Raw genomic sequence first — 26,829 nt, 5'->3', positions numbered from 1 at the left:
GACCCATTAAATATTAGAACCATTCCGCTGTTCTTGAAACTACAAAATACACGAGATTCTCATTTTTTTTTTATAAAAATATTTTGTTTCACGAGTTAAATAGAATACATTTTATTGTAAAGAGAACAAACATTGATAATTTATTCGGCCTATTCGACTCCTCTCGAAATATAAAATGTATCATAATTGCATTATTCTGCCCCTAAACATGGGAAAGCTTAATATTACGCTTCCAAGCCCTTCATTCTCGTTGTGACGGATTTTCCTTGTCTCAGTATATCATTGTTCACTATACAACAGATTTTACAAGAGAAGAGTTTGAACAGTGGACCATACTATAGTGAGAGTGAGATTTTCCACTCTATAATTTTATATATTAAATTCACTAATCATTGTTTTCAACATTTCTATTTTGCTATATATAGTAGGTCTTGAATCCACAAATGAGTTTGAGGAGCAATTAACTTACAAATAACAAATAATTATTCTGCAGTTCAGCCATATCTCAAAATATTAAACATAAAATGATTATATATATACAAAGATGTATGTCAGACCCACTTCACATATTCTTTATAGCTGAGTAAGATGCAACATGAACATCGTAGCATTCACCATCCCATGATAAGTCATGCGCCATTGCTTGCATTATCTTTCGTTTCCACATCACTGGGTTAGTCCTCTACAGGTGAAGGAAAGTCATTTAAGTAATGTATCATAACCAGAGATGATATCTTTTCTAGAATAGTGTAAAACTTGATAAGGAAAAACCACCACAAACTACATACAATTTCATCAATAGCAAGGCTAAGAGACATGTTTCCAAAGGTAGAGTTGATTAACTTGGAGTACTTGGTGGCCTCGTTGTCTTGGTTTATGAAGTTCCTATCAAAAGGTATCGCCCTTGTAGATGCAATATATAAATGAAATGAGTGTTAAACAAGTATAGAGAAAAAAATTTCGTGTACCAAAAATATATTTATGGACTACCTGTTTGTGCTAGCATCAGGGGCAAGTGCTATTGGAGCTGCTCCATACCTTAAAGCTATGAGCTACACAGTCAAGTCATAAAAAATGTATGATTCAGTTGATATACATGAAAATCTCCACTCTACTCGAAACAAAATTTGCTTAGAGTGCATTATTTAATACTATATTACAAAATAAATAAATAAATATTGTGCAAGTTGATAAACATCAAAGGCCAACCATCAGAACACAAGGAAAATAAGGTTCCACATATAATAGAAAAAGTGAAAAACAGACTTTTCTCAAGTAAAATAGTTATGTGCATTACATTACATTTTCCACATCAAATGGCCAAAAAAAGAGGAAGGAACGGATTGTCTTAGCATCTATACCATTATCAAACTCCACAGTGGCAATATTTAGTGTCTCATGAAGATAACAAAATAAAGTTTTATAGCGACTTCAATTTCTTTTAGAAACAGGCAACTTCCTACGTGTTTTACTCGAGGTGCTAAATTAGTGGGGGAAAATCATCACTTAAGTGGATAGAATGATCTTACTGGAGTTTCATCAGTAGGATCAAGAAAAGATTGGCACAAGATGATGTCAGATCCAGCAAAGACTAAATGCAACAATGCTTCATCATATGTAGGCACAAGTTTAAGATTATCATCCTGCAGATTTTTAATGGAATGGCGGGTCAATAGTAGCAGACAAGGAAAAGTAAATATTATTAACTAAGGTTTTCTAAAACATGGAAGTGTATCAAGAGAGCGTGAAAAGAATGCATCTCAACTGTATAACTAAAATAAATAGTTAATATTTGAACTAATTAAACAATTTTGACCATCTTTGTATGGTTGTATGGTCAAAATTAACTCTTTCCACCTCTCATGCTCTCACTAAATATGTCCCCTTTAGAACATAGTGTCAAAATAATGCAGCTTTATGACCAGATAATTTAAATTTCTGCTGAATAATGAATATGACCAGATAAGCCACAGAAACTAAAAAGATGACAGTCTGGGAACTACCTTGAGTTCCTTCTGAAGTGATTCAAGTGCCTGATTCAAGATTGTGCTTTCACTGGTCCCCATAAATATAAACTGCAAAGAATAATTATTCTTTTAAACAGGAAATCCTGAAACAAGAATTTTCCATGGCCAGATTCATTTCATACAACGTCAATTTACTTTGAGATTTTATAACACTTTATTTTCATTATGAAAATGCAAGGGACAATAAAGATTATGTTTCTCCTATTAGCAAACAGATAAAAATTCATATTCATATATGTTTAGATCTAGTATCATATAATGAGAAAGTCTTATAAGCAATGAAACTACACTTTTTTGTGGAAAAATAAATAAATAAATAAATAAGCTCCACAGAGATGGCACCTGGACATCGTGCTGCTTAGCATTCAAGATAACTTCCTTCACCCTTTTTTCATCAAAGTCACATCCTTCTGAAAAAACGCATCCAACCTGATAAAAAATTCAGTAATAACTAATGAGCAGAAAATCCAAGTAAAATGACATGTACATAATTCATGACATTGTATACCAGTCAGAAAAGTTATGGTTTACAAGAGATTTCTGTGAAAAACATAAGCCTTATTGAAAATCAGAAACAAAACCTCCTATAATCAATTGTATTAATTATAACAAAACCTCCTATTAATTATATAAATCAAGCTTCGTGGAGTCATTTTACATAAGGTTTCAGGCTTTTAGCAACTACACCATTTAATTTTTCTTCTTTTAAATATGGTATCTAAAGCAAGGTTGAGGAAACTCTAGAAATTGTGCCTACCCAATGGATCCATTGTTCTCGATGACATTTTTTTGGCAACTGTGTTCTAACCTGGTTTGCCACTCCAATCCACCGGCTGCCAACGACTTTCTGACAAGGTACTATCTTGTTAACTTTTTCTAACCTCTTGTTTCTAATCATGGCTTCCTTTCGCTCCACAAATCTTTCCAAGGCAAAATGTTACAGTAATTACAACTGGGCAGAGATGATAAGTGCCTAAATTACATGTTTTTATCCTTGATTTGGCACTCTTTTTGGGAGAGATGTAATTAATTTTGGTTGTATTTGACCCCTAAATAGATAAATTAAGATTAATCTAAGAAGTTACAATAGTATAGTTTTCTTTGACCAAAAATATCTTTCTTTTGTGTAGATTTTGATGAAGTTAGAAATCTAAGGCTATAGCTCCAAAACTAGAGCTGCCGCCACAGAACCTGAACCAAAAAGAAGTATTCCAGAGGGTTACGGCTATAGCTCCAAAGCCAGATCTGCAGCCACAGAACTTGAGCCAAAAAGAAGTATTCCAGAGAGTTGAAGCTTTACTCATGAAGCCAGAGCTCCAACCTTGGGAAATAGAACATTCTGGCCAATCTAGACATTCAAAGCTACGACCCCCATTCCAGAGCTACAGATCTGGAGCTTCCTTTGTCTTGAAGTACTTTCTGGAGCCACAACCACACATCTAGAGCTGTAGCCTTGGGTTAAAAATCCCAACTTTCCACTGTTTTGGATAGAACATATATAAGGGATTAAAGAGACAGAAGACCGACAGAGAAGACACAAATAGAGAAAGAAACTCCAGAAGAACGGGAGAGCGTGAAGATCAGATTTGAATATTGGATTGCTTGGGAACGAGGACCCGTCTTCACTTCTTCTATAGTGTAATTTCATCTTTTTATTTGTTATGGCCCTCACCATGAGCGGCTAGTTTCTTTTGGATTGGATTCATTGTAACTACTAACTCTGTTTCTTCTTAGATCTATATGATATTCCATTCCATTACTTGTGTTTGATTCTTATTTTAATGCTTAATTCGGTTTGATCACCCGTTTTATGATATTTGGTTTTTGAACTCTATTGGGAAACGTTTTCGAAAACCTGAACTGAATCACACACCTAACAATCTCTTGTTCTAGGAATAGACTTGATTTTGTTAGCCACTTTTGTTCAAGTTGTTGTTCTTAATGCAAGGTGTTGATCTTAAATCATAGAGAAATCATGTTTAAGATTAATCACCTTAGAACTCAATTTTGAAGAATCTGGTTGAGTTATTTAATGAACGTGGAAGTAATTGAATTGGAATCATATTTATTTGATAAAGATTAAAGGAGTTAGAAAGTACATTTGAATCCAATCTCTCTCTCATATAAAGTTTTCTATATTTGTAATATTTCTTTTATTTGCTATATTATAAATTTAAATCAATATTTCAAACATGTTCTCCGTAAACAAGATAGGAAATTAATAGTATCACCAAATCCCTGATGACGATATCAAATTACTACAACGAAACTTGGTGGTTAAAAGGGGGCGCATCCCTGCTGCTAAGGTGCTAGTTAATTTGAAAAATTTACCTCTAGAACAGGCTACTTGGGTGTTCTATTATGATCTGCTCAAACAATTTCCTAATTTTCACCCTTGAGGACAAGGCTGCACTTGAATGAGAGGGTATTGTTACAGTAATTACAATGCTGTAACATTTTATCTTTACCCTATGGTTTAGTTTTACTTTTAGTAGTTGTTATTATGCATTTGTCATCAGCTTTATTTTCGGTTTCATGAGTTATTGTTGTTTTAGGGTGCTGATGTGGCAGTAGGTAGTGGAGAGGTTTTTTATAATCTCTTTTCTGAATATTGTTGTATCTGCCTGATGCCTTTTAACATGGCCTTGTGGGCTCAGTGGAGTTTTTACCATACACAAAAAATATAACTCTTAATTTTTCTCTGTTATTTTCTCCTTCTATTGGCAATGGATACCATTCCTAATTTTGGTTTCCCTGCTACTGGTTGTGGAATTTCTCGGAGTTAATTCTCCCTGAATCCAAATTTCCTTTACACAAAAGCCCCTCTTCTCCCCAATTTCGTCTTCTTACATATGATTATTTACCTAGTATTCCTTTAGCCAATGGTTCCCAAACCTAGTCCCAAGGGATTGGCACTACCCATCCCCTCCCTTCCTTGATACCCTGAAGTTAACAAATTAAATAATTTCCCCAAGTCTTTAGTAAAGGTAATTAAATAATCATGAAAGTAGGTTAAGCGATGGACAACAAAAAACAAATTAAACAAACAACCAGTTACATAAAGGAAAGAGTCAAGGAAGGGAGGGGATGGATAGAGCCAATCCCTAGGGACTAGGTTTGGGAACTGTACAGGAACCATTGGCTGAAGTAATACTAAAGTCAAGAACTCAAGAACCAAGGGAAGGAGACTGAGATATGCAAGAAAATGAATTACTAGTGTGAAGCAATAGTCTCGGGCTTCTAGCAATTCTCATACCGCTAGAGAAAATCTTCATATGTGGCAGGGGTGACCCAAGGGTGATTAGTTGCCTTGGGTGTGAGATGGATGTGTTTGGACGACATTGGCAAGGCATGGAGGTTTGCTATTTAATTTTTAGTAGCAATCAATAATATGCCTTGGATGATTACAATGATCAAACTTAGAACAATTCTTGTGTGGATTGGCCACCCCGAGAGGGACCCAGATTGCTGCTTTGGGAGACAAGGACAGAGGTGTCACCAATTGGAGGAGCAATAGGAGGCTCACTAATCAGTTTAGGAAGAACCTAAAGAAGAGCAGAAGACATTCATAACATTATACTTGTTTGTTGGGGGAATTGAGAGCAACCCAATTCATCCTCTCTAGTGTTTGCTTATTTCCACAAATCTGTCCTAGAGGTTTAGGCAGAAATTCAGATCTTGTAAGGTGAATTTGGCACTATGCTTATTCTATATGTAAATTTTAGTGAAGATCCAATTGATACAATGCTAAAAAGTATTATATTAAAATCTTGCTGAAGATAAAGTGAGAGGAATATACACATAAAATTATACAATAGTCATGCAACTGTCCAAACTAATTATTTCAAGAATGCTAAAACTAAAGTTAACAAAAGTGCAACTTCATTGTATCTTATAGATGAGCAGTTCTAAAGCAGGAATTGCATATAAAAGAAACATAATGGATCACTAAGTTTCTCCTTGTATACACTTAACATGGCACAGAAATAAGAAAGGAGCAAGGGGTGATCTGCTTACAAGAATAGTAGAAGAATGTTCAGATAGCCCCAGCTGCTGCAGCAATGCAACTTTGCAAACAGCTTTACCATTCATATTTTCAGCATTGAAATTTTCTGGAAGAAAATAGTCTGTTAAAGGATCCCAAGTTGATTTGTCTAATCCATAAGGAGCAATAACCAATTTATCCCTGCAACCAAATGTAATTTTCCATGTTGAATACTAAGGGAAAGCCAGTGGGAGGAGGCTTTAGTGTAAAAAACATTGTTAAACTTAACAAGGGGCACTATTTAAAAAAAAATAAACTATATATTTATCAACCAGCCCATTAGCTATGTTAACAATTTCAAATTAATATTGATTTGCAAGAAAAGACAAAAAAAAACCTCATTAAACCAGAGTGAAAGTATGTTATGACAGTATACTTACCTATAAACATTTAAAGTAGGTTCCAGTTCATGACTCAAATTATGAACAAATATGTGCTTTGGATAGATAGATGACATTATTACAACTCTATTTGAATAGATAACTCCACCCTGCAAGTTAGATGGAAGACTCAATGGTGGACAGTAACAAGAAAATACTCGTATAGTCTGAAAAAATAAAATACACTTTGTGATACAGTATATGATGTTATTCAACAATAATATTGCAGCTTGAGGGGTATAATCTAGAAAAGAAGTTAACATTGACTAACCTGCAAGAACAAACATTTATTCTATCCCATGAGATGGGTCAGATAATAACTAGTTGAAATCTTCATATTAAATGCTCAATGACTAAGCAGAGTTTATAAACATCGCAAGACATGCATACTCATTTTTCAAATAGTATGAAGATGCAAGGCTCTCATTCTTCCATCAGGAACCTTAGGGAAATTTGTCCTCTTGTTTTTCTTTTTAAATGCAAGGCGATTAGTTGTCGCCTTTTAACAGTGTCACAAATGGTTAATGTATAATTTGCTAAGGAGTTTCACAATTGCCAACAAAGTAATTTAATATAAATATAAACTCAAGATTACAACCCTCCTCCCCCTTCACAAAAGGAAGAATCAGATCCATGACAGCAAATGTTGCTGAGAATTGACTAAAGCTCAAAATTAGGTCACCACTCACTAGAAACATAAATAACTAAGCCTTCCTCTGAGACACAGACTTTAATGAATATCTAAATTCACCAGACTGGTCAAAATTCAAGACTTCCTAAGTGTCTTCCAGAATAAGGGAAAAATAAACCTTGAAAAGAAAGCTCCAATGACTTTTTCAATATCACCTTGCAATTGTTATAGAGATGAAAGTAGGAGAAAAATAAAGAATACAAGAGTAAAGAGGACACCTTTAAAATATTGACAAGTTGTGTGTTAGTGTTGTCTTGTAAACGATCAGGGCGATGGAGTCTTAAAGGATCAAGCCCACATAAGGCCAATTTATCTGGTTTCTCAATACCCTATAACACACACAGCACATCCAATAATTACAAGATTGACATGGAAAATGTAAACATAAACTCCACAACAAACAATATGTAGTTTTTCCGGCAAATTTCAGCTGGAAGAAATGATAAGGTGGAGAAAATTCAAAATAAAATGCATATTCAACAGGGAAACATCTGTTACTAGCCTGTGAATTGAAACCATGGCATGTAAACAATATTCTGGTTCCTTCGAGTCCCTAAACAAAACAAAAGATTAAGAATATTACAGATGATCTTTTCTTCTAGGTAAAGAACCAGAAACAAAAGAATAAATGCCAATAAAGATCTATGCAACAAAGCAATATAATCTTCCATATTTAAATCATCCTTGTACATAACAAGAAAAACTGCAGTTTTTAAAATAAAATAAAAAAGACAAAGCAATTTAAGGGCCATAAAGGATAAAGATGGTTATACCACCACCATACACAGAGTGCAGTTTCCAATATGCTACAGGATGGAGAAAGTAGAAATATGCTCTCCACCCCCCCCCCCCCCCGGATGGATGAAGAAAAGGATCACTTGAAACAAGACTAGAAAAATTCTGAATGTTATTCACGCTATTGAATTTTACAAGGCTCTACTACATTAATTTTTCATTAAAATATGTCCTAATTTACAATAAATTACAATTACAAATAATGCAGGACTGTTACAACAAGATCCTCTGAGATAATGCCAGGAAAAGGTGAGATGGACTCAATAAGAACTTAATGATTACATCTATAGCCTTTTGGGGAAACAAATAACAAGACCTTGAACTTTCAATTGTTGGATTGCGTCATTTTGAGGCCATTGGAATTGAATTTCCCTTCCCTGGTTTATGCTCCATCATGAATCAAACGGCATTACCAATCTATAAAATTTAAGGTTTGTTTTTTGTTATTAACTTGAGCAAAATAGTTTCACAGTGATTTTTTTTTCTCTTTTCTTTTTCCAGTTATTGTATCACACTATCACCTCCTATTGTTGTCAATACTCTTTGTATCTTTTCTCCCATTAATGGAGACTTTCATACCATTACCAATAGAAAAGTTTACAAATCAAACTACGTAAAATTTATAATTAAGAACAGACACCTGTTTAACAAACATATCCCAGAAAAGGGGGGCAACAATGGCAGTCTCCCAATTATGCAGATGCAATACATCAGGCTGCTTCCCACATTTTACCATATAATCCAATGATGCCCGACAAAAATAGGAGAACCTGATGGAAAGAGAAATCATATAAAGATTATTGACATTTAAGTACACCAAAGTAAAAGGAAAATGTTGTTGCATGCAATTATTTATAGTTCCCTTATTATAATTGGGATTAGTTTTCCTTATTTCTCTCTTATTATTATTATGTACATATTTGTAGCCTAAATCTCTAGGTTATCATTTATTTCATCTGATTTTCATGGCTATATATATATATATAGTAGCTACTGCTGTAAACTAATCAGAAAAATAATATACAATTCAGATCTCTTTTCAAGTAAAAACTTTCCTCTCACTTATAACCAGAAACTAAGGTCCAGATGAGATACTAGCTATCAGAGTATCTCTTTTTAGATATGTAGATAGTTTGAATGCACAAAAATTCAGTCATAATGGGTTTCAAAAATAGTATGTTGATATGCAAAAATTATACAATCTTTTCCTCATTTTAACTTCTATTTTTTTTACCTTTGCAGTCTGTGAATTAACTCATCTATTTTTTGTTGCAACAGTGGCAGCACTCAAACTATATATTGTCAAGCTGAAAACACTTGCATTTGAAGAAAATATCCTGCCTTCCAGTCTCTAATTTTAATTCTTAATTATATTAATTTTCCCTTTAACCAAAAACATTTCAAAATTCTCATTAGCATTTTATATATACTTCAAAGTGTAAGTTTTTCTTTGTTTTGCCATAATAGCAGATGGAAACTAGATAAATCAATCATTACATATATCATTTCACTCACCTTTCAAAATCATCAGGGTAGCCATATATCATCTCACGGCTGAAAAATGATGAATAGTACACTGGCTCGATCAAAATGACTCCAATGCCATAAACAACACTGTCACACACTAAGAGTAAGTATAGAATAAATGAAAATCAGTAGATTTTAAACAAGGAACAAGACATAAAATATTATTTCTAATATCTTTCATTGATAATTTTATCCATTTTATATGAAAACATATGGTAATTAAACAGACAAAGAAAGCCAAACTAACCCAGTCCAAATTCTATTTCCATGTAATTGACCATTAAAATATGAGTAAACCTCTGCATTAAGTACACGTAATCCTTGCACTTCATCTAGGTTTAAACTTGCATACCTACATGAAAATTAGATACAACAAAATTAAGGAATTATAAAATATCAACAAAGTATTAAACTAACATAGCATTATAATATACGTCAAATGCCTAGAAACAGAGCACAAAATAGACTAAGAAGTTTTATGCCCATTTTGGTCGATAATTAATTGAAAGAGTAACACAAGGCAAAGGAAATAAAAGGACATAAATTTCTTAATTACTTTGGCAATATAACCTCCACCACGTGGCCCTTTCTTTGAAGTGCACGAGATATGCCGGTCACATATGAAGCTATTGATCCTCTAGGAACCAATGGTGTCATTTCTGTGCAAATGTGAACAATATGAAAACCATTCCTGAATGAAGTTGATACAACAAAGGACAATCAGGTTTTAAATACTTCATCTGAGAAAAGAAAACTGAAGAATAAACATAGTAACTTATTATACCAATTATGAACAGAGAATAGTTCCAGCATAAACCTAGGCTGACTCAGTATCATATTAAACATCAAATGTTTTATTGTTTATAGTTAATACAATAAGCTTATACATCTCTAGTTTTATAGATTATAATATTTATGCCTCTCTGCAAGCTCAGTTACTTTTCAGTAACTTGAGTATGCTACATGCTGTGTGCCACTACTACCCAGTAAAATAAAATTACCGAGAATTTTGAATTTTTTTCAGAGGTTTGAGTAGGCACATAACACAACATACATTGGATCATTCATTGAGAGCTTTAAATCAAGTACAAGCAGGATTTACTTTTTGTGTCCATTTGAAAAGTGACGAAGGTCTCCCAGAAGTTCAGGATCTCTTTTCTGTGAGATAGTATTAAAAACATCAGCCACACTCACTCTGTGGTTCACCACCAAACTTCTTAATTCAGATGCCTCTCTGGGACTAATCATGCTGCCAAGGACCATGGAGTCTATCCGAAGCAACAATTCTGAACTAGCTGATAGGCTATCTGGGTTACAAAATACAAACAAAAACATAGTTCAATTAATCATCTAGAACTTAAAAGACTTTATTATTGTTAAAATTGGATTAATAATAAATTTTGTTACTATAGATTTGAAAGTATTCTGGGGTGAGGCTTATAAGGCAATGGTCTGTCCAACTAAATAAGCTAACTATTGTGGTGTGGTTCTTCTAAGGTTCTTATCAATTGATATCAAAGTCTTTCACCGCATCTCTCAGCTACGCACAAACAGTGCAGGTGGTCACTGGCATTGCAGCTTTTGCCTGGGACTAATCAAAGGGCTAGTGCACAAGCAGCCCACATGAATGTCAGGGCTGCAGAGCGTGGTTGGATGTTAGGATTCAATTGCAAGGTATAGGACTTGAGTCCTACATTCGAAAGTATGACATGGGGTTTATAAGGCCTCGGGCTCTCCAACTACAAGGGGCAATGGCTAGCTTTTGTGACATGATTCATCCAAGGTTCTTATCATGGGAAATGAAGTAAAGAAAACACTGGTCCTTTAAGCAAAGGGAAGGAAATGTATTTCTTAATTTAAGGGAAGAAACCAAATGTAATCAAACATGTGTCTATGGAATCATGTTTCAATAGTATGACAGAAGATAAACTAAAGGATGCTAACAACAAATGACATGTATTTATCTAGAATTGACCAAATATGTATCATGAGGTTCGAAAGTACATGCTATTAAACTATCACCTTTTACCTTTACCAGCACCAGCCTGCTTTTCTGCTTCCAACTTCTTTATCTTTTTGAGTAGCAACTGCTTTTCTCTGTTTGTTTTGTCTAGTTCATCAATGGCCCCAAGGCGTTGTTTGTTTAAGTATAGTATGTCTACATGCAACAAGAAAATACACAAGAAGTTATTTAACAAGAAAAGGTACAAGTATGACTGAGGTGAAAGAACTAACTCTGTTGAGCTTCTTTGAACAATTGCCAAATATTATCTTGTTTCACATTCTGGTCATCATCATATATTGACTGAAACACAAAGGGGGAAAAACAGTGAGAAGGCAATGCGAAAGTAAAAGGACATGTGAAAACACATCATCTTTGAAACAAAACTACAAAAAGCAACATACCTGGGACATGTCCACTTTTTTATTACCCTCTGACCTAAGATACAAATTCCCAAGTTAGTTGCCGACTAGCCTCGTATATGAATCGGCTAATATACACCGGAAAAAATTATTTAAAATTCAGAAACAAAAGAAGCGAACATAAAAGGAAAAAGGTTACTTTTGTTCATGTAAGCCATTGACATCTCCATTATTCCTGAAAAAGTGAAAATTCATCACAAGAATTAAGCAGAAGAAAAAGGGTAAGCCATGAACCATTCATGAGCTGAATTGCATAAATTATGAACGATCAAAGCAAAAGGGGCAACTTTTTAGTCTAAAAGGTACCAAAGTTGGATTTTGAGGACACCCCACTTAGAATATAACTGTAAAACACAAAAAATAGTGGTGAAGATTGAAAGGGTAGAGAAGTGGGAGTCAAATTCTGACCTGAAACAAGAGAGAGGAGGAAGTGCAATGGGTTTTGGGATGGAGGGGTGTGAAAGGCGTGGAACGGGTGAGTGGAAAAAAAACAATGTCCCCATATTCTGATTTCAGGTTCAGAAAGCTGTGTCCTGAAGCTGCAAGAGACTGATATTGAACCACAATCACACTCGTGTCCATGATAATGTAACTGTGTCGCTCATCCAAATCATTGCTTCATTTTGAAACTAGAAACATAAAGACAAGACAAGATGCCAACTAGGCAACACGTGTCCAATCATGTGCAGCTTGTGAATTCGGTCAAGCTAGAACTATATGTCCCCTTACTATGTTGCTGAACATCAAAGACAAGTATTTGAGTTCAAACCTCTTATCAATGAATGCAACACAACATACGAACCAAACAGGAACAACTTAATCGGACTGTTAGTACTTATTTACTTGGCTTTACAACTTTTTTCCCATAAAATAAAACACTTTTTACGGTTAAGATTTCATGACATGTATTTTCAAATACATTTGGTGTTAATACATTTGCATTTGATTTGTGCAAAGGTTCGGTGACGTTTGTTAAAATTATTTATATCAAATATGATTTTAACTTGTGTAATACATTGAATACATATTTTTATGCAACAAATTTATAATAAATGAATACTTTTGATAATATAAGTTATAATATAATTAAATTTTTAATAAATTAATATTTTTAAATATGTAACATACATTTTAAATTTATGATAAATGATTTATATTATGATATAAAGTTATTTTTAATTATTAATATTTACTTTTAAAAGTACTAAAATTCAATTTAAAAATAAAGATAAAAATTCATAAATAAAAATATGTAAGAAATTAAAAAAATCTAAAAACACTACACAATAATTTTTTAAAAAATATGTTTAAAAAAATATTATCTAAAAACATTCCAGTCCAACATAGTTATTTTAATTTATATATAAAGGTGATATAAATGTTTTACCTAAAATTTATGGAAAACGATAATACTTATTTGTGAATTAGTATTAATTAATTATTTGAAAATAATTCTTCAATTATTAAATATGCCAATTGTAAATTTGTAATTTGTAAAGATTATATTGATCACGATACCTAACTACATCGTGAAATTGTAGCTTAACTTTTATTTTGATGACCCCGTTAAATTGAGTTATTATATAACGTGCATCAAAAAATAATTTTTTTAATTATATTATTAGCATAAAATGTTTATTAATTTTTTTATTTATAACTAAGTTTCACAGAAAAATTTGATTCACTATATTTAATGAAATCTCTATGTTATTTTTATTTGTAATAATCAAATTTAAAATCTTATTTAAAATATGTGAACTAAGTTCCACTTATATTAACGATATGTCAATAAAACTACCTACTTTTATATATATATATATATATATATATATATATATATATATATATATATATATATATAAGAGTATAGAAACTATTTCCTATTAAATAGGTGTAAACTCTAAATTATTAAAGAAATGGTGGTTTATATATTGTTAATTGTTATTTTATTTCTTAAAAAGGATTAAACAAAACTGAATCATTCTTTGTTACCAAATTCACCATTTTAGTCATAACTTTTTTCTTTAATTCATAATAGAACATGGTGTATTTTGTATCTATATTATTATATTAATCTCCACCTGTTGTAGATTTCCTTCAATAATTATAAGAGTTAAGAAAGAAAGATGTCATCTCTTACAATTAGGTCTTAATTGCCGATTTTAAATCTTAAATCCTAAAACAAATAATCAAAGTGTGAAATATTTTAGTCTTTTTTTTATCATGGAATACTTGTAACACTTATATGTGAACTAAATTGGATAAAAAAATCGCGAAAACTTGTTAAAACTTAAATTAAGAAAGAATTCAAACTCATGGTTCTCTCGTATTTTCAATCTTTTATTTATCATAAATTTTTAAAGTTTTTTTAGGGCTTTTTATTGCTCATTATTTTCTGTACAACATAATAATCTTTCAAACATGGTTGAGAAAATTGTGTGACTTAATCAACAGAAGATTGTGAGTTAAGAAAAATCCCAGATTTGGCGTCATTTTTTTCCAAATTAATTTCTTCATGTTTTATTAATTATTATACAATTTTTGAAATTGACTTAAGATTTTATTTTTACATATATTTCATCCGACATATTTAAATCATGTAATTCATTATTAAAACCAACAAACTCTTCTAATAGTGGAGAGATTGAAACCTTACCTGATTGGAAATTTAAATTCTAGTATCGTCATTATAATTTTTAATAAATAAATAAAAATTCACTATCCATAAACGTGTTGAATAATTTATACAATAGTTTTAGTTTAATCAATATTTAATATTGAAATCAAATTTCAAATATGTAATTTCTTTTTGTTTATTATCAATGAGTATTCTTCTTTGGACATGGAAATAATTTTTTTTAGAAGTTTAACACAAATTAAATAGTTAGGTATTTTCTATTAGCTTGAATTTTTTATATTTATAAAAGTTAAAATTCAAATTTTAATCACTTAGTTAATTGATATAAATCTCTTATCTCTCTCACGTCTAAGTTGATATGCAATTAAATTAAGGAAATAATTTTTCATAGTAGTATCAACTTTTTTTTGTTCACAGTGATCCTCGTCAACTCAAATAGAATTGATTCTTATAAAAAATAAAATAACCATAGTTCGTTCTAATAAAATCATTAGTAAATATGTAAATTTTTACGTTTTTTTTCTCAAAAACTTAAAAAATTTAAAATGAATATTATCTTCGCACACTATAATATATTTAAAATTATTAAGTAAATTTTAAAAAATAATATAAATTTAGTTAATTTTTAATAATATATGAATTTAGTTAATATTTAAAAAGTGATTAACTTTAAGAAAAATATATCTAGATCCCTGCCTGCGCCCCCATGTAGCAACATCTCCTCCAATTACATTAATCAAGTTTCTTTCATCCTAATACCAATTTGCAGTTATTAGAGTTAAATAAAATATATCTACACACTTGTGACTATTTAAAAAATAAATAAAAGAACAAAACAAAAGCCCCTGACACTAAACTATCACACACATGAGAATACGGAAGTCGGTATAATGCTTTCTATTTTAAAATAATATTTGTTTAATAAAAATCACAACTCACAAATACATATTAATCATCAGTTGTGAATTTTGAAATATTGCATAAACTATATTTATGGAAAAAAAACAAACTAACATGCATTGAAATAACTTAAACCTATTTAATTTAAAATAAATCACTAAAATATTCTTCTAGCTCAACCTTAGTAAATATGTAAAAAGAATGTTGGAAACAAATTTAATTATATCAATGTTAAGGTTAATGAACCATGACTGTAATTAAATGCATTATTAATACACTTCTCTAAGGAGACCGAGCTAAAATACGTATTTACGGATTTGTTAAACTAATTCAAGTTATTTCTATACAATTATAAGAGTCGGATTTGAAGAAAAATTGGAGTAATATATAGGTAGTCTTATATATTTGAATTTAACTATTGTTATTTAATTTCTATAAATAAATAAAAATCAATAGATTCCTACACGCTAAGGCCGAACTACACAACTCTATTACAAGACGCAGTACTGCTATCTACTAAAAGACTCATCTAAAAAATGTGCAAACAATAATTAATGAGCAAAATTTTTAGTTTTCTTTTTTCTCGATTGGTTACCTTTTAGGCCACCCAAACTACCCCCTCCTTTCACATACAGTCCCCAAGTCAATACTGAACATTATCACAAGTGCCATCTATATTTCCTTTTCAAATTCAAACATATATTATGCAACTTGTAATATTTGATTCGAGTCTGAACAGAGTTGCCCTGTTTATATTTCACTGTGGTTTGAATAATTAAAGAATATAAATAAATTTAATATCAAATTAATTGGTCTAACTTGTGAAATTAGTTTAATGAATTTCTCTCAAATTTAATTATATTTAAGAGGATTTTTATAAGCGCACAACCAATTTCAATTTAATAACCTTTTAAACAGATAATTTCATTTCAAAATGGAAAAAAAAAACAGCTCTTAATTTTCGAGTAGTGTATATAGATTTTCTCACATAATTTCCTGGTTAGGGTGTTCTCTGTCACGTTAAATAGTTCTTCTCGAGCAATGAATTAGCCGTGTGGTAGACTTGTAAAATTAAACAAGAATAAACATATATTCCTTATGTTTAGTGTGTTGACTGTTGGGAAAGTGTAATAGAATGAATGATTAGCGTAGTACTTGGAACTTAAATTGAAAGCCAATGTTCAATGTTCATCCCCTGCTAATCGTGAATCACGACACAATCAATTGAAGTTGACAACGCACGCTATGCATTATAATTCTAGTGGCAACGAGAAGAGAGCAATGGCAGACAAGATAAGAGATGGTGGTGTGACACAGAAGGGAAAACTTGCTTGGTTTGCAACGCATGATAGAAAATGTTAAAAGCTTAAGGAGGACCCAAAGGGAAGAAAAATGTAAATGTAACACTACATAAATACCATTCTCATATAAGACTAGAGTTGTAAATTTGAACAGAACCAATGGTACAATATTATTCTAAGGCGAGATTTTATCTTATACTATCCTAACAATCCGAACCACACAATACAACATAACATTGTCTCAAAAGATTGGACCAGCTGCGAGAATCTCTTCTGTCAGGTTGTTGCTGCCCTTGCCAATCTTGTAGTTGGTGAATGTTTCAAAATTCTTCTTGAACAATCCAGCTAACTTCAATAGTGTCTCCTTGTAAGCCTTTTTGTCTGACCACTGCAATCACAAAAACACCAATGTTAAAAAAGAACATGTCAAAGGATAGAAAAAAAAAAAAAAAAAAAAAAAAAAGGTGGACATGTCTATGATAACTTACAGTGTTCACAGGGTCCAGAATTTCTGAAGGGACACCCTCCACTGCGGTGGGGATCTCAAGCCCAAAAATCTCAGTCTTCTTGTACTCTTCATTCAGGAGGCTTCCAGAGTGAATGGCATCAATGATTTTTCTTGTGTATTGTAGTTTAATACGACTCCCATAACCATAGCTGCAGTTTAACATATGATATAATTTGGTGAATTCTAGACTTTGTAGGGTACAATACTATATAAGGTCAGAGAGAAATTCTATCTCAATGACATAATTAGAACCATACCTGCCAGCAGACCAACCAGTGTTAACCAGCCATCCAGTAGCACCATGTTTCTGCATCTTGTCAGCAAGCATTGCCGCGTACTTAGTAGGGTGTAGCATAATGAATGCTGCACCAAAACAAGCTGAAAAAGTTGCCTGGGGCTCCTTTACGCCTTCCTCTGTGCCAGCCACCTAAAGTTGTTATAAAAAAAAGATTGTGAGAATTACAGAAAAGGCAACATTAATAAATACTATAACGTTGGAATGAAGCTAGTTAATGTGAAACATTACCAAAGCAGTGTATCCACTGATGAAATGGTACATGGTCTGCGCCAGGTTTAGCTTGCTCACGGGTGGGAGCACACCAAATGCGTCACAAGCCAAAAGTATGACATTCTTTGGGTGAGGGCCAACACAAGGTAACTTTGCATTTGGAATGTACTCTATAGGATAAGCTGCACGAGTATTTTCTGCAAAATAAAAATAAAAAAATGATCATGCAATTATGTAATTATTAGCAGGGTTCTCTTGTAATGGATGATTACAAGCTACGTTTACACGTAGCACCCCAAAATTCCCCGTCAAGTTCTGTCATATTGCTTGATTAAAGACAAAATAATGTTCATATTCAATTATTTATCTGTCATATTCTTGTGACTTTATTATTCAATTCCTTCTTGCGTATGTGCGGATGTTTAGTTTTATGAAGTGGCCTCGCATTATAAATAGATTAGCTGTTGCTTCTGAAAAACAACTTGCACGTATGAGGTCAACTGTTCATTAGCAAGAAAAAGTCTCAGCTTAGTCCTATTGTTGTCAGCTAACCGGCAAATAATTTAATAACACAATCAATTTCATTACACAATCAAAATCGGGTTCAACCATGACAATATAATTACCTGTAACCGATTTATCACAGTAATCAACTTCTCTGTCATGCTCATCAAACACCACGTTTTCCAAGACTGGAAATCAAGTGAAAGAAGAATAAAAAGTCAAAATGCATTTCATATTAGGAATAGGAGGGAAGTGAAAGACAAATAAAAAAGTGAAAATGCTTTTTTTTATTTATTTGGGGCTGATCAAATACCTGTGCCAAACCTGATTGCATTCCAAATATCAGGCTCTTTCTCCTGCGAGAGATCAATGCATTTGGCATAGCAACCACCTTCAATGTTGGAGACACCATTGTCACTCCAACAGTGTTCATCATCTCCAATTAAATACCTATTGTGGTCGGTAGAGAGAGTGGTCTTTCCAGTGCCTAAAAGAAACAATAATAAAGAAGAGAAGAAAAGGGTCCATCAGGATTATAGGAAAAGGCAACACAAGTAGCCATAACAAGCATACAAGAAAAGCAGTGGAGTATTGAGTATGGCTGAGGAAGGAAGGTAGGGTAGCTGTGTGGAGGCACACTATACCGATGCAACCTTTGATGGGGTGATACTATACCTGAAAGTCCAAAGAAGAGTGCAACATCCCCATCTTTGCCCATGTTGCATCCAGAGTGTAGGGAGAGGATTCGACGCATAGGCATGAGATAATGCATGACACTGAAAAGACCCTTCTTCATTTCCCCGGCGTATTGTGTGCCGAGGATGACCATTTCCCTCCTAGCAAGATTAAGATCTATGCTAGTGGAGGATGTCATGTAGTGAGTATAACGATTACACGGGAACTGTCCAGCATTGTATATAGTGAAGTCCGGAGTACCAAAATTCTCCAGCTCTTCAGGAGTGGGTCGGATACACCTGTCACCCACCCAGTTATCCACTTGTACACTAAACTAAACTAACATGCATTCGGGGGGACCTTTTCCTCCATTCACATCACCACCCATATATATATATATATATATACATGTATGTATAAATTTATAATAAATTAAGGCTTTCAACGATAGGGCACTTATCTGGCGGGGCTTATACCTTTACCTTTTGTCTCGAAGGAAGAAGAGAGAAAGAATGATCAAGTTGGCAATGGTAAATTATTCTTTAGTTTTCACTTACATGTTGTGCATGTACAATGAATGGTAAGCTCTGGCAGAGACAATCCGGACTTTGATTCTGTTCTCTGTGTCCCAATTCAAGAACTGGTCATTGACGAAGACCTGCATATCACCAATGTTATTGCTAGTAGGAGGAATTGTCATCCAGATAAGATCAGATATGATATGATATAAAGTATAATTGTTGTTTAAGCAACAAATTGATCATTCATTTGAACATGCAAATCACAAACATTGTTATTAATTAGAACACTATTAATTGGGATCTCCATCCAATGAGATGAGACATGATATAAAGTACTAGTATTTTTATTATTTAAGCAAAGAATAACTGCTTGAAAACTCTCATCCATTACTCAGGGAGCTTATCCTAGTATTCACTGTGAAAAAATTTGCTACGATTCTTAAGAGTTTACTAAAATTGTCATGTAATTCCAAACAATCATTACTTTTATAATTATCTTAAAAATTATATGAAAGATAATTTCTGATTAACTAAACTTTTATAATAACGATGCATATCTACTAAACTCAATTTTAATATAAAATGATGTTGTATAACAGTGTTTTGTGGGGGCGGATAGCATTACAGATACGAACAAACAGCTGGACGCTTTTCTAACGGAAGTAATGAACTCATCACTAACATAGAAGGACAAGGCACGGCACATCACAGTCACAGTCTCTGTACTGTGAAAGGAAAGGTATATATCCTTATTCGTTCATGAATCCTGCGGTTGAGTAATGGTTTTCTGGATGCACAATTGCATAACCTCTATTTCTTAACAGAATGAAAATACCCATAAACATACTAAATACAAAGCACCGCTAAGCAAAGCCAGTACAAAACACGAACCACCCTATTCAAAGTAAATGACACATGACGAAAGTGTCGTGTGACTCGTGTTTCCTAAGGGATCAACCGAACTTTTCTCTCGCCCACTCACTTGGACAAAAAGACAATCCAAGCACCATCCCCACGTCACCATCTTAAAAGCCAAAACACGAGATACACATACGCCTTCCTCTTTAGCTATCATGGACCGTTCGTTAAAATATTCATTAAAAGTTATCATCATCGCATTTTTCTAACAAAAACTCGAGTGGAAAAAAAAATATATCTATATCGACATCGTAATTTATAAGTCATACTCATAATTTTTAATTGGTTCATCGTATAAAATTTCCTTACTAATATAATATCTGATTATTTTCAATAAAAGAAGGGGAAAATTAAATTACCTTGTCCAAGGAGTTCAAGTAATCAACAGCTCTTTCTCTGTTCACCATGAAAGTGTGCTCGTCCATCTCGATGTTAGGGGAACCCCTGTGATTACCAAATATGGAAATTAAATAACGTGTGATCCATTGCAAATAAAGACAAAGAAAATGGAACATATAGCATGACAGAGATATATAAGCCGCAAATATTATTAGTTGTTTAAACTTAGTACTCACTTTCCCCACCAAAGCTCGTTCTCAGTAAGATCATCTTTGACGACGCGTTTGTCCCTGGGAGAGCGACCCGTCTTGGCCCCAGAAAGCGTTGCCAATGCCCCGGTTGAAGTGATGAATGTTCCTTTCTCATACTTTATCGCTTGTTCATAAAGCTCTGCACCAAATATTCAAACCTCCTTCAATAGCTAGCTTCAAATAATTATCTAAAATAAATTTCTATTAACCAAGATATTCAAAGGATTTTGTCACGTCTAACACATGAGGAGTGAGTTTAGTGTTCCTGTCATTAGGAATTTCGTGAAAATTTTGTCGGCCACAAAATCATCCAGCTTATTAGTTAATTAAATTAATCAAATGGAACCAGTAAAAAAGAAAAGTCGACGCCGTTAGTGGGAATAATTGGTATTAGTATTTGAATACAAATCGACCACAAATGTTTTATCTGGTACACATACACATGCCTTTACTATGTTTAATTAACATAGGAATAATTTAATTAACAAAAGTAAATGATAATATTTAAAACGCTATGCTTGACTACTTCAAATACATAATCAGACGGTGCCGTTCTAACTTGAACTAATTTTCGTACACCGTACGTACAAAATTATGTCATATTACCTATTAGTACCGTCAACTGAAATTGTTAATTGAAAAGAGGAAGACGACCAAATCCAATGTAACTTAGGAAGGTAATATCTATAATAATAATAATAAATAAATAAATAAAAGTAACGCATGAAGGTTTAGAAAAGCGTGTACCAGCAGGGGAGAGATTGTAGAGGACATGGGTAAATTTCAAAGAACTGTCGCTAACATCAATGGTGGGAGTGACATGATGGTGCACGTGAGTAACCTTCTGGGTTTCTGACTTCCTAGCTGGGTCTCCTTTCACCAGCTTCGGTCCAGTTTCTCGAGTCAGTGATGCCAGAGATGCACTGTTTTATCAAATTAAATAAAACTCATTCACTTCATAATCTTTATTAAATTTTTTAATATATAACAATAAAAATGAACGCGGATCGATCAAATATATCAGATTCATATTACTTTCTTAGTCCAGGCGTTATGGTACACGTGGATCTACTACATACACCAGCCCCACTACCCTTTTTCCCCACATTTATTTTTATTTCTAATTGTGCCTTAAACGGATTTTCCGCTCGGTTGTGTTGACTATTTGTTTTTCCATACGTAATAATACTGTAGTTAATTAATTCATTAAATGAGGTTCCATAAATATTTTTCGGTAGTAGAATTAAAGTTTTCTCAAGCAATTAATATTAACATTTAATGAAATTTTTTATTACGTAAATTATTAAATAAAATTATAATTTTGATTAAATATATATATATATATTGTATATATATTTTATTTATTTTTTCTGTCCCATAATAAATACAGTTTTTGAAAAAAAACTCTCAAAACAAATATATTTTTTAATATAATATTATTACTTCCTTTTTATAATATTTAAAAAATAATAATTATTGTGATGAATTGTTTTTAATAAATAAAACCATCGGTTATTTTGTAAAATTAAATTTTTTTAATCTGTGTAAAATAATTTAGAGCCACTCTTGTTATAGGATATGAAGAATAATAAATTAATTTAATAGTTACTTTACATGTTAGAAAGTAGGCGTATACAGCTATCTTGTTTTCATTTTCTGGTTCTTATTTTGTGGATATTGTATACATTAATAAATGTGGTAAAAAATATATATATAACATTATTATATACCTGATGGACTGGAGTTGCTGTTTATGGCGCTCTTCTTCAGACAGGGTGGCGAACGGAGCCTGAGAGGCCGTAACGGGTGTGGTGGGTGCGGATTTCTTCTTTTGCAGCGAGTGAAGCTCGTCGATGGTCTGAGCCTTCACTGTGGGACCGCTGTCATCGTGACAAATCCCGTTATGCTTCTTGTGCGTCTGAATCTTCGCCAGTCCCTTGGTAGCGCTCCCGTTCCCGTTCGCAACGTTAACGCTGCCATTGTTGGACGCCATCTTAATCTTCTTTCTCTGCCAAAGCCAAATTAAAAATAATGCATAGCAAATTAATCATCATTAAATAATTCACCACCGCTTAAAGCATGCACCGTTGGATCGAGATCAAAGTAACGACTACGTGTTAGCTAGTGACATACAAATATATACAGTAACAATTGACAACGGGTCCACGAGGGAATGAAATGAATTAACTAGGGAAAGAAAGTTGTAATAAGGAGAGAAGTGACTAACCAGAGGTTTGGTATTGAGATATTGAGAAAATGAAAGAAAGGAAATTAACAAGGGAGCATGGGAAATGCAACCATGTAAGGGTTAAGGCAAGAGGTGGTGGTGATGGGAAACTTACAAACTCAAGTCTTCTTTTTATAGGCTTCAGTGCCAGCGTGCCTTGACTTGGTTCAGATATTTAACCACAGTTAGGGTAACTAGGGTTAAATCCTATCCCTTTACGCCCTCACGGTCAAGCTCCAAAAAGAGAAAAATTCCAAATCTAATAATTCGGGAATCGGAGTCAGGCATAAGTTCCTCAATAAATGGATAGCTATCCCGTGCTCCTGCATTCCACGCTAGTCAATACTCATTCTCCACTCATCTCTTGTAACAACTTTTTTTTTTTTTATATTTTATTTTCCTTCTATATTATTTTAAACTTTCTTCAAATATTAATTATTTAATATACCTTTTTATTAAGAGAAATATTAATTAATATTTTCATTCATTCTTTCAATCTGTTTATTTTTAAAAATTACATATAAAAAATATAATTTAAACACTCATTTTAGATAAAGATATATTTAAAAAAATTTAATGATTATTATTTTAGATTTGCAGGTGCTTAGATAAATAAAAACTAAGAGAAATGTTATTTGAACAACAAATTTTATAATAATAAAAGAGAGAAACAGAAAAAATTAGAGAGAAAATTAAAATATAATAAAGGATATATATGAAGTAAAAGGAGATAGATATAACCAGTCACGGATCTATAAGTTTTAGATAGTAAAGACAATATTTATTCATATACTTATAATAATAAAAACTTTATATATAATTTTTAAAAGTATAAATACATATTATAATTATTTTCTACAAATTTTTATATCTACGATTATAATTAGATTTGACTAAGTTATACTATAATTTAATAAGTTTGAACCTAACTTTCGTTAAAAATATATGTACAAAGTATAATTTATTTATCTATCATATACATTTTTTAAATGTTTAGTTAAAACTATAATACTAAAGATCTATTTTATAATAATTTAACATTAATGAAAACATAAAAATAAATACGTTAAATTTTATAAAAATCAAGTTTAATTTATTTATTATATAAATATGTTTTTAATATCTAATATGAACTTTTAGATGATAATTTATTTTAAAACATGTTTTATAATTAAAATTCTAAATAAAACATAAGTCTTACAATCTTTATTATTTTAATTTTTTTAATCAACATATACAATAAATAGAATGCACAAAATATAAACATGCATATTGTAAATTTTATTTTATCAAAAATTATTTTTTTAATATATTACATTATATATGTGAGCATCAGTGTATATATATATATATATATATATATATATATATATATATATATATTAATTAAACTTTTAAAAAAATTGGTTCGTTATCAAGGAATATTCTTCATATATGAAAATTAATCTCCTTCAAAAGTTGGATAGAATCAAATAAATGAATATATCCTCTAAACTTAAATTTTATATATACGATAATTTAAACATATATGTTTATTTTATTATAATATAAATTTTATTTTTTAAAATATTTTTTTTTGGATAAAAAAAGCACATATGCATAAAATGGTAATGAGGGCAATTCATTAATAATAAATAAATAATAAAATTTTAATTTAATGCAATAACTATTTTATGTTAAAGGTGATGAGCATGTTTGTATTCTCGTTTAGTTCTGTTCAACGTCAAAGTTACAAGAGAGTGAAGTTATGTTCAACGTGGCTTTGGAATTCGGGAATAGCGTAAAACAAACACGCTAGATGTCTTTTATTTGATTAATTAATTCCTGATTTTGAGTGTCAAATGGTTTATGACTTGTACCTGTACAAGGATTTGCAATACTTAAGTCAACAAGTACTAAGAGTAATTGAATATATTATATATTTTACGTACCTGATGAAGGTATAGTACAATTATATTTAAAGGTCAAGAAAGTTTTGACCATTAAATATATTAAAAAGTTTTTATTACCATCTAATAGTCAGACATTACTCTTTATAATGATTATTATGATGGTGCAACCCTGATCGAATTATTTTTAACTATGCATTTTGATAATTCTGATGCTGATAATTATGGATGAAAATAAGTTAGGTCATACTAGGTTTTGAATATATAGACTAGACCTATTATACAAAATTAAAGCTTAAGTCTAATATATTATCTATCATAGGTTCTTTTTTATAAATTTGGTATAACATTTTTAAAGTATGATATGACTTATTAGCCTATTTAAAAGTTTATTTAAATTTAATGTTAATTAAGCTAATAAACTTAATTTTAAAAAATCTAAAAAATATTTTTTAAAGATAGTTTACTCAATATTATTAAAATTTAAATTTAAAGAAAATATAAGAGAAAAATTGAATCATTTTCTATTGAAGGGACAATTCATGTGTAGTCATATATGTTGATGTACAGGATTTATAAATCTATAATGAAATATATATATATATATATATATATATATATAAATTAAAATATTGATAATTTATTTTTGTTTTATAAATTTATTTATTTATTTATATTTTTAATAATATTTTTTTAATGTATATATTAAATAAATAAATTAATCTATCAGGCTTAACAAAATTTTTTATAAGTTTAAGTTTAACCTTTTTATATAAATAGATTTTTTTAAAAAAATTTAAACTTAACCATTTTATTAAATAGGTCAGGTCATATTAGATCAAATCAACCCTTAAAAAAAATAGACTATAATTTTTGTTTTAAAATTTGATATATTCTCATTCCTACTAACAACTGAATACATAAATCTTCCCGACATTTTCACAATCAAAAATCAACAAGTTATCATTATTGAGACATATATGATACAATTCCTTAAAAATATTAAATCACTATAATTAATTTAATTATTGAGACATATATGATACAATTCCTTAAAAATATTAAATCACTATAATTAATTTAGTAATTAAAGAAAGGATTTAGATTCAATTTTCATCATATTTTTGTAATTTATCTTATAAATTTAAAAAAATCCTTTGAAACACTGAATTCATATTGAACAGAAAATAATAAACATTTATTGATTAATATGGTAAAATACCGTGAACAAGTCATGTAAGGGAAATAGTTAAAGAAAGGACATAATTGCGAAACGGCAGAATATGGATTAAAGTTTGAACATAGGATAGATGCACTTTCCGGACAACTCCGTCTGACGTGGTGCCGCGTATCCTTTGTCAAAGTTAACAATCAGATGCAGGATTCGCGTAACATAGTACTAACTCAATAATCAATATGTATCTATACATGAGCATATTTTTAATGTGTTTGTCAGTGAAAAAGAAATTGGTGAGAATTAAAATAAATAAAATATGGATGAATAAAAATAAGTAAATAAAATAAAATAAAAATAATATATGTTTATATATATTATCTTTTTACTATAACAGAAATGGTTACTATACAAAATAGTCTCAATTGATTGTAATTTTTTCATAGTCGATTAACACTTCTTAGTGATTTTTAAACCGTCATGTTTTAAAAAATTAACTGTGATGGTTTCTATCCGTCAAAAAGAAAAATTAATATACATGTTAATGTTATGACAATTTTAAACTATAAAAAATATTAAGAAAAATA

At 31.2% G+C, this 26,829-nt stretch overlaps 2 protein-coding genes across 6 annotated transcripts; both read right to left on the bottom strand.

Moving 5' to 3' along the window:
• Window positions 1–338: 338 nt before the first annotated feature.
• LOC109800175 (UDP-Glycosyltransferase superfamily protein) lies at window positions 339–12,609 on the bottom strand. 5 transcript variants are annotated; one of them, XM_020360906.3, is made up of 20 exons: window positions 12,298–12,603; window positions 12,029–12,064; window positions 11,872–11,905; window positions 11,701–11,770; window positions 11,488–11,623; window positions 10,568–10,768; window positions 10,022–10,156; window positions 9,713–9,817; window positions 9,454–9,552; window positions 8,579–8,708; window positions 7,646–7,696; window positions 7,362–7,472; window positions 6,453–6,562; window positions 6,045–6,213; window positions 2,370–2,456; window positions 2,004–2,075; window positions 1,530–1,643; window positions 991–1,052; window positions 789–903; window positions 339–682 (listed from the first exon to the last, which is right to left on the bottom strand). In XM_020360906.3, exons 1-20 carry the CDS (start codon window positions 12,390–12,392, stop codon window positions 563–565), a joined length of 2,052 nt encoding a protein of 683 aa, XP_020216495.1. In that variant the 5' UTR covers window positions 12,393–12,603; the 3' UTR covers window positions 339–562. The 5 variants fall into 5 exon arrangements, with proteins under 5 accessions (XP_020216495.1, XP_020216496.1, XP_020216498.1 ...); XM_020360907.3 differs by having other exon boundaries at window positions 10,568–10,772; window positions 11,495–11,623; window positions 12,298–12,600; XM_020360909.3 differs by having other exon boundaries at window positions 11,872–11,900; window positions 12,298–12,457.
• A 4,202-nt stretch (window positions 12,610–16,811) lies between these two features.
• On the bottom strand, window positions 16,812–23,328 carry PCK1 (phosphoenolpyruvate carboxykinase 1). Its single transcript, XM_029271695.2, has 13 exons — window positions 23,180–23,328; window positions 22,683–22,960; window positions 21,700–21,875; window positions 20,938–21,091; window positions 20,722–20,806; window positions 19,481–19,581; window positions 18,924–19,222; window positions 18,562–18,735; window positions 18,371–18,436; window positions 17,763–17,941; window positions 17,494–17,663; window positions 17,217–17,385; window positions 16,812–17,116 (listed from the first exon to the last, which is right to left on the bottom strand). The coding sequence occupies exons 2-13, from the start codon at window positions 22,943–22,945 to the stop codon at window positions 16,970–16,972; spliced, it is 1,983 nt and encodes a 660-aa protein (XP_029127528.1). The 5' UTR covers window positions 22,946–22,960; window positions 23,180–23,328; the 3' UTR covers window positions 16,812–16,969.
• Window positions 23,329–26,829: the final 3,501 nt, after the last annotated feature.

The sequence above is a fragment of the Cajanus cajan genome, chromosome 11, assembly GCF_000230855.2.
Source record: "Cajanus cajan strain Asha chromosome 11, NIPB_CcT2T_4, whole genome shotgun sequence".
NCBI lineage: Eukaryota > Viridiplantae > Streptophyta > Magnoliopsida > Fabales > Fabaceae > Cajanus > Cajanus cajan.
This window is presented reverse-complemented; position numbering and strand designations above follow the sequence as displayed.

Bases quoted from the DNA above. Each gene is read 5' to 3' on its own strand.
- LOC109800175 (XM_020360906.3), bottom strand. From the start codon at position 12,392: ATGGGGACATTGTTTTTTTTCCACTCACCCGTTCCACGCCTTTCACAC. The intron at 11,906-12,028 runs GTAACCTTTTTC...TTTGTATCTTAG, and splicing joins AATGGCTTACATGAACAAAA to GTCAGAGGGTAATAAAAAAG. The intron at 8,709-9,453 runs GTGAGTGAAATG...TCTTTCCATCAG, and splicing joins TACCCTGATGATTTTGAAAG to GTTCTCCTATTTTTGTCGGG.
- PCK1 (XM_029271695.2), bottom strand. From the start codon at position 22,945: ATGGCGTCCAACAATGGCAGCGTTAACGTTGCGAACGGGAACGGGAGC. The intron at 21,092-21,699 runs GTACACGCTTTT...TATTTGGTGCAG, and splicing joins CTACAATCTCTCCCCTGCTG to AGCTTTATGAACAAGCGATA. The intron at 17,664-17,762 runs GTAATGTTTCAC...TAACAACTTTAG, and splicing joins TCAGTGGATACACTGCTTTG to GTGGCTGGCACAGAGGAAGG.